Source organism: Lipotes vexillifer, unplaced genomic scaffold, assembly GCF_000442215.2.
Source record: "Lipotes vexillifer unplaced genomic scaffold, Lipotes_vexillifer_v1.1 scaffold1980, whole genome shotgun sequence".
NCBI classification, from domain to species: domain Eukaryota; kingdom Metazoa; phylum Chordata; class Mammalia; order Artiodactyla; family Lipotidae; genus Lipotes; species Lipotes vexillifer.
Window position 1 is genome coordinate 1,084,517 of NW_006797999.1, and position 7,839 is coordinate 1,092,355.

General features: G+C 49.9%; 1 protein-coding gene across 1 annotated transcript in view; it reads right to left on the reverse strand.

Annotated features, from left to right (window-relative positions):
* Positions 1 to 4,356: 4,356 nt before the first annotated feature.
* Positions 4,357 to 7,839, reverse strand: part of MYOM2 (myomesin 2) — a 77,089-nt gene continuing 73,606 nt past the window's right edge. Inside the window, exons 34-36 of the mRNA XM_007470028.1 lie at positions 6,965 to 6,987; positions 5,796 to 5,851; positions 4,357 to 4,674 (exon numbers count right to left, since the gene is read on the reverse strand). Of these exons, the coding sequence (XP_007470090.1) occupies positions 4,357 to 4,674; positions 5,796 to 5,851; positions 6,965 to 6,987 (397 nt within the window). The remainder of the gene's footprint in view (positions 4,675 to 5,795; positions 5,852 to 6,964; positions 6,988 to 7,839) is intronic.

Below are 7,839 nucleotides of genomic sequence, written 5' to 3' on the forward strand. Positions count from 1 at the left end.
GCATGAAATTCAAGCCCTAGTAATGGCATCATTCACACTCTCCACCGTAGAGGTAACTATCCAGCACGGGCCTCCTTTTCCGAAAACGGAAATGCAGGTGGGATCAGCATAAGGTATGGGCTTCGTTTTCATGTTTATTGATTAAGAAAGTCGCAGATTCTTTTAGGAAGGGCGCTGGTGTCCAGGATTCACCTGACAGAAGGTGAGGGGGACTGAATCCTACGCAATCAGGACCCGCCCTGGTCCTGGGCGTTCTCACTGCAGGAAGCTCTGCTTTTGCCAAAAAGCCCTTCCGATGCTTGAAAAGCTCGCTTTCTGACCCCACGCAGCTTCATTCTGGCCAGGCCTGAGGGCAGAGAGGTGAAGGTGAAGGAGGTAACTTCAAAATTATTGCTTAAAAATAGGATATGGGCAACCTCAATGCCCAGTTTTAGAAGACGCAAAATCTCTGTATTTCCCACGTGAGTTGAACAAGATAACACAGACGTTTCCCCTGGGTGTATTGAAATATGATCGACGTATAACATTGCATGAGTTTCAGATGTCGGATGATTTGACACGTGTATCTACTGTAAAACGGTGACCCTGCCATAGCCTCAAATCACATAATTACTATTTCTTTTTTGTGGTGAGGACATTTGAGATTTGATCTCTTAGCAACTTTCCAGTATGCAATGGAGTATGATTAACTCTAGTCGCCATGCTGTGCATTTAGACTTCCGGAATTTATTCATCTTTGTAACTGGAGGTTTGTGCCCTTTGACCAACATCTCCCCATTCACCCCCCAGCCCCTGGTAACCACCATTCTACTCTCTGTTGCTGAGTTCAGCTTTTTTAAATTTCACGTGTGAGATCATTCAGTGTGTGTCTTTATCTGCCTGGCTCTTTCACTGAGCATAATGCCCTGGACATCCATCCATGTCGTTGCAAATGGCAACATTTTATTCTCTTTTATGGCTGAGCTGTATTCCACTGTGTGTGTGTGTGTGTGTGTGTGTGTGTGTGTGTGTGTGTGTGCGCGCGCGCGCATCACATCTTCCTTCTCCACTCACCCTTGATGGGCACCCAAGGTTGTTGCCATGTCTTGTCTATTGTGAATAACTCTGCAGGGAGCATGGAGGTGCAGGTTTCTCTTTAAGACAGTGATTTCACTCCCTTTGGGTGATAAGCAGCTAGTAGGAATGTTTAAGCTACAAAACAATGTTTCGGTCTGTGGTCCCCTTAGTAGGTCCTGTCTCAGTTCTGGAAGCTCATGTCTGGTAACATCATCAGTTTGGTGAAGCGTCATTTTTACAAATGCCGAGTCACACTTCAATCCTTTACGCTCCCACCTGCTCAACCTGTCCTCCTCCCAGATGGAGCCTTCCTCCATGGTTGATTCATATGCATTTACACCTAACAATTCTCATGAGCTGGCCAGAGAACTAGACATTTTGAACTGATGGTTGATTTCTTTAAAAGCCCCCATTCCACCCTCACCTACCACACTTTATAATCGTATGAATCTGAAATTCACTCTTTCTACAACTGAGCTATCAGAATGCCTATCACACTCACTCGTAAAAGGCATCATTTTCCTCCATTTTTGTAGATACAAGAAAACAAGACTTAAAATAATCCAAGTGTGTATGTGTGTGGGGGGGTGGGATGAACTGGGAGACTGGGATTGACATGTATACACCAATATGTATAAAATAGGTAACTAATAAGAACCTGCTGTATAAAAAAATGTATACCATTTATGATAGGATTGCAAAAAAAAAGAAAAGGTACATGGGAGGGTATTTTCATCTGTCTTTGTGTCTGATTATGTTTTTATTAAACCTTTATTCTACCTTAAAAAAAAAAAGAGTACCTTATGCTATGATAATTAAATATTATGTTTTCCAAAAAGAAAGAATCCAAATGAGTTGCCCATAATAAAAAGCTGGCCATTCGCTGAGCTGGAACTTGGTGCTGGACCTGGGCTCCAAGCACTGCGTTTCTGCAAGGAGTCGTCCTTACCAAGCCTGAGGTCGTGAAACAGAGGCAGATGTGTCTCATCACAAGCGTTCCTACTGAGGCAGGAGTGAACATGAAGCCGCACGTGAACTTGACATCTGCGGTATTAGGGGACAGAGGTCACCGCAAACTTCAAATGACCAGGAGGAAAGTCCTCACAAAATTCCAGCCTGTGGATGCTGAGAGGTCGGAGGTACGGGTGACACCCAGACAAAAACCCCAGAAAGGGGACTCCCCACACCAGGTGCCAAACACAGAACATGGTATTCAAGCTGAATTTGGACAATTTGGGAATAAGAATAAATAAGGACAGTAAAATATTACAATCCACTGAATAAAATAGGAACCCGTAGGTCCAATCTGAGGATGATAGATAAATACAGACATTCACATAGACATAAACACAACACATAAACCCACGCCTGATGGGGAGGGGACCCTTGCTCAGAGCCGGATGCTGAGTAAGAAGCCTGGAGGGTGCAGCTGTCGGAAGCATCACCCTCCTCCACCATCGGAACAAAGATGGATTCAGATGAGACTTATCAGTGGGCGCTAAAATCCGGGTGGGGAAGTGTCGAGGAGCAGGGTGTTTACATGGTCCTAAAGTGCCCCCGCAGATGGTGGCCTGTGACCCGCACAGGGACACAGAGCGGCTACCCCGGGTCACACGATGAAATTCAACTTCCAGTGAAGGACGGTGGGATATTGTGCTTCTGGACGTGCCCCCCGGAGAGGCCACCGCACCCTGTGGTAGTGGGCTGGCTGATTTTGTGTGTCACCTGGGCAGGGCTGAGGGATACCCAGAGAGCTGGGAAAACAGCGTTTCTGGGCGTGTCTGTGAGGTCGTGTGTCCGGACGAGATCAGCGTCTGAACCTGCAGACTGAGTGAAGGCCATCCTCCCCAGTGTGGGCCGCCTCATCCAATCCACTGAGGGCCCGGACAGAACAAAGAAGCGGGGAAAGGGAATTCGACGTCAGTTCCCACCCTCGACTTCGGAGTGCCTTTTTCTCAGGTTCTGAACTCAGACCAGGAATCCCATCCGTCCCAGATTCTCAGGGCTTGGGACCCAGAGGGAATTTTACCACGGCTAAACAAAAATGACTACTTAAACTAAAAAATAAGCAAGTTCTTTCTAACTAAATAAAGGTCAAATATAGAGAAATCTGCCTGGGACTACCCTTGCCAACGATGTTCTCGGAAACACTGGTGGACTTTGCAGTAATAAGAAACTCAGTTAAAGATCACCTGTACAACAGAAGAGGTAAAAATGATTTTAAAAATTCGTATTGAGACTCACAGAAGCCTGCTCAGCTGGCTGGCGTTATGAGGGACGTACTTACATTTCAGGATTTCTTTGATTAACTTAGGAAAATATAATCCAATGTTATAGAGTTTGGATTGGCCTTAATGACACAGAGAGAAAATATTCTGGACTCTCAAAGCTTTCTCTGTTACGGAGCAATGTGTTTAATACAAAACTAAAATACAGAGATAGGATTTTTATGCCAGAGGAATTTCAGCCTCTTTCCAAAAAAGGGAGAAAAGTTCAAAGAAAGGATATGTTCATCCCACACATTTTTAAATCTTCACCAAGAGATCTTCTGTAAACAGCCAAGTTTCACTTTTCCCCCCATGACCACTACTGTGATTGTTTCAAATGAGTTTTCTTCCCTTCGAAATGCCTTAATTAACACACTCAAAAAGGATGCGGCCATCTATGTATTTTGTTTTCCTGACAGTGATTTTACATCCAGTGGACGTTTCTAAGCCCGCATGAGACGTCACCTTCCCAGTCCAGTAGCCTCGGGCCCAAGTCCTAATGGGGAAGCTGCTGGGGGTAGCGGGCTGTGCTGGGAGTCTGGTCCCCGCCCCAGGCTCCCGGCTTGGGGTGCATCACCTGCTTGTTCCAGCTGTGAAGCTTCACCGTGACCCGTAATTAAACAAGCCAGAGGGGAGCAGGCAGATGTGCTGGGGACGTGATGGTACAGGAGAGACACCGCAAGTTGCCTTTTAAAGTTTTATTCACCTGAAGCAAGAGAGAGCTGAGAGTACGGAGGCACACACGTTGTCCCACCAGCATTTCAGAGCCCCTAGGCCTGAGGGCACTAGAGGGCACGACCCCAGCGCAACGGCAGCTCACCTCCAACCCACCCCGTCCAGCGCCTGCAGACACAGCGGTGCAGCCTCCCAGAAAACATCCGCATTTCAGCTTAGAAGGACAGAAACCCCTAATCACCAAAAATGAAGACTAAAACCGTAACGCACGATTGACCATCGAGCCACGCTGGACGCCGCGGGCCCTTGTCACCTGCTGGGAACAAGCACCCGCGCCGTCTGGCTCCTGGGCCGCCCCTCACTGGGTGGGCGAGGACGTGGATGCGGGGATGAGCTTGGGCTTGGCCTGCTGGGGCAGCACCACGTCGGGGATCTTCTCGCCGTGCTTGTATACGCTGACCGTCACGTCGATCTTCTCGCCCCCGTACTTGTTCTTGACATGGATGCTGTACTTGCCCGAGTCCTCGGAGGTCACGCCCTTGATGGTCATGCTGACATACTTGGCCTGCTCCACCTTGACCAAGAAGTGGTCGCTCAGCTTGATGTCCCTGTCGTTCTTGAACCACGTCACGTCCGGGTCCGGGTTCCCGAACACCGTGCAGGTCAGGTTCAAGGTCTTGCGGGGAGGGTGGGCAGAGAGGGGAGAGTTAGAGAAAGAAAAGCCTGGCGGCCTCCGAGCAGCCTGGGCCCTCCACCCACTCAGCTATTGATCTGCCCTTCAGGACATTTATTTAGTCAACACACTCTTTACGTATGTAGGCACCACACTAGACACCAGGGATCCAAAAAGAGCAGGAAGTTCACAGCTTCCTGGGGCAGCTGGAGAGAAAACTCAAAGGTAATCTTTTCTATTTATTCCCAGATCTAATCCATGCGTAAGTTGATTAAAGAATTTGAAGGTAATCAAGCTCTGGGTTTTCCAGTAGATATTTTTAGCCTGGTTCTAAATTTCCTTTATATTCAGACTCATGGGTTCCCTTTACCAGTTCTTCTGGCAAATCCAGAGACTGCGTTGTCTTATGATAAACTGCATTGTGGACACTTAGCAAAGCATATGCTTTCGGTCCAGGATAAAGTAAAACTACTGCTAATCCTCAATCCATGACCTGCAGGTACAGCTCACCAGGTTTCCCTCAGCTGCTAAAGAAAAGGGCTCTACATTTTCGTGTTTTGGCCTAATAAAAATTCTCTCAAGTAGCTATGTCCCCGTGACACTGAGATGGAATCACTCAAGCACCCAGAGAAGTACCAATTAGATATCAGTAATTCCAGTGACAGGTGACCGATGATAACTCCAATAAATGGTTTCCCTTATACACCCCAAAATGTCCTTGACAACTGGAGCAGAGATTGCTCTTTTTATTTCACACTTGACAAGGCGGCTCCCACCTTCACACGAGGCGGGTGGGTCACATGGGCGAGGGTGTGGGTGGGGCCCGCCTGCCCCTTCATTCACGCCCTCGACCAGCCCCGGGGACCCGTGGCATCAGAGCCAGGTGGACACCGGGGCTGGAAACAACACACCATGTAATGTGTCTCCCCATCGTGGGAAAGGTCTTCTGTGTGCATTCGGAGGGTTAGACTATTCCCTCCTTTGAGGACACAAGTTTCCCAGAGGCAGCCTGGGCCCAGCAGGACCCAGGATGCCCCCCTCCACACCGGCTGCTGGCACTGCGCCTGCCGTGGGGACCCCCCGCTTCGGCCACCCTCCCTGGGCACCCCGTTGCCTGCCCTCACCTTTCCCTCCATTATGGTCACCACGTCGGGTAAGCCGCCGAGCACCTTGCCGCGATCTGCAAGAGCAAAGCAACTCTGCTGAGAAAACCGTCCACGGGGACGATCCTGGGGGTCGGGCCCTGGGCTGAGCACCGAGGGGCACAACAGGGAGGGGAGCGCTAGCCTGGGAGAGGACACAGGGCAAGGCACACCGCAGGGGGGACCCGTGCTAAGGGGCAGGGTGGGAGCAGGGGGTAAGTGACTCCGAGCACGGGGGTCGTGAAACGGTCGAGAGGAAACGCAGCCGTGAGCCGGGCGTGAGGAGGAAAGTCTCACCAGGGGCTCAACACAGGGCAGACCCCATCCTTCTATAATTTAGTCGGGAACTGGGGGCCTGGCCTCTGGAGAGGGCATTTTGCAGGGGGATGTATTGCAGGTATATTTTCATTTTCTGTCTACTGTGATGCTCTGACATCCTAAGTCCCGCCTGGCTGGGCAGAGACAACCCCCTGCCAGCCAAGGGCCCAGCCAGGAGCCCGCCTGTGACCTATGTCAACAGCCCGGCCAGGCCCAGCCTCCTCCGCCTGCCCCGCCCCCGGGGAGGTGACCCTCCTCTGCCCGAAACACCCGGGCCGGGTGCCCGGCGGCTCGGGGCAGCCCTGTCGCCCAAAGCCCAGCAAAATCACTAAAAGCAGCCAATCCTATGTGCTCACCCCACCCCGCCTGCCTTTCCCCTGGAAACCCCAGTCAAGGCCATGGCCTCAGTCTTCCCTCCGTCCTGTCCTCCGCCCCCTGACCCCCTGGCCATCCCCCCACGTGCTCGGCGTGGCCCTGCCTCTAGGACCCGAGAGCCCAACAAACCGTCCTTCCTGGGCCTGTCCTAAGCCTCCTCCAGCGGCCGCTCCTGACTGACCAGCTCATGAAAGGACACAGAACAGGTGGTGGAAGGTGAAGGCAGAAAGGAGGCCGGGGGGTGGGGAGCGGGTGGCGGAGCTGGAAGGCGGGCTGTGGGGAAGCTGGGGACGAGCAGGTGAAAGCAGCAGGGGCTGTGGACAGTCCTGAGGGTTTCCAAGCGGGCGACAGGGTTTGCTGTCTATTATTTAATGCACAAAATGAACACTCTTAAGTATAGACCCTCTGCCCCACCCAAAATAATATTTTGTGCTCGTTATAATCTAACATGTACTTACTTTTCTCTGCAAAAGCAGCTGCCCTGAAAATTAAAGGGGGGCAGAGAACAGAGAATAAAAGAGTCATGAGGAAATGCTATCAACCAAAAGCATCACACATTTCAGAGGTTTGCTAGAGATGAAAGCAAAATGAACAAGGAAACGTGTTTGCTTCTCCTAGAAGAACACATTGGGGTCACAGGGTCTGAGGACCCGTATGTATGTACTTTTCCTGCCATTTCCCACTGCCCTGTCTTCCAGCTGATAAAACTCACAGAAAAGTTTATTTTTTCACCAGATTACATTGGATACTTTTAGATATTTTTGAAAATGTTGATATTTGATTTACCTAAATCGTCCATTCATCCATTCAACAAATATTTACTGAATAACCTAGTATGGGACAGAGACTGTTCTCGGTGTCGGATGCTCTAAACTTTAGACACATGTTTGGAAATCCCCAGTTATTCTTTAAAAAGTTGCTCTAAACACTGGGATATTGTTCAGCTAAAAAGAAATGAGAATTTTCTGTACCTTCCTCTCAATTTTGCTGTGAACCTAACACTGCCCTAGAAATATAAAGTCTTAAAAAAGAACCTAAATATATAACATTAAAAAATTGCTCTGTGTGATGTGTTGCTATAATTATACCTATTTCAGAAATTCAGCATTTAAATTCATTTAAATTAACCCAGGGTTGGGCTTCCCTGGTGGCACAGTGGTTGAGAGTCCGCCTGCCGTTGCAGGGGACGGGGGTTCGTGCCCCGGTCCGGGAAGATCCCACGTGCCGTGGAGCGGCTGGGCCCATGAGCCGTGGCCGCTGAGCCTGCGCGTCCGGAGCCTGTGCTCCGCAACGGGAGAGGCCACAACAGTGAGAGGCCCACGTACCGCAAAAA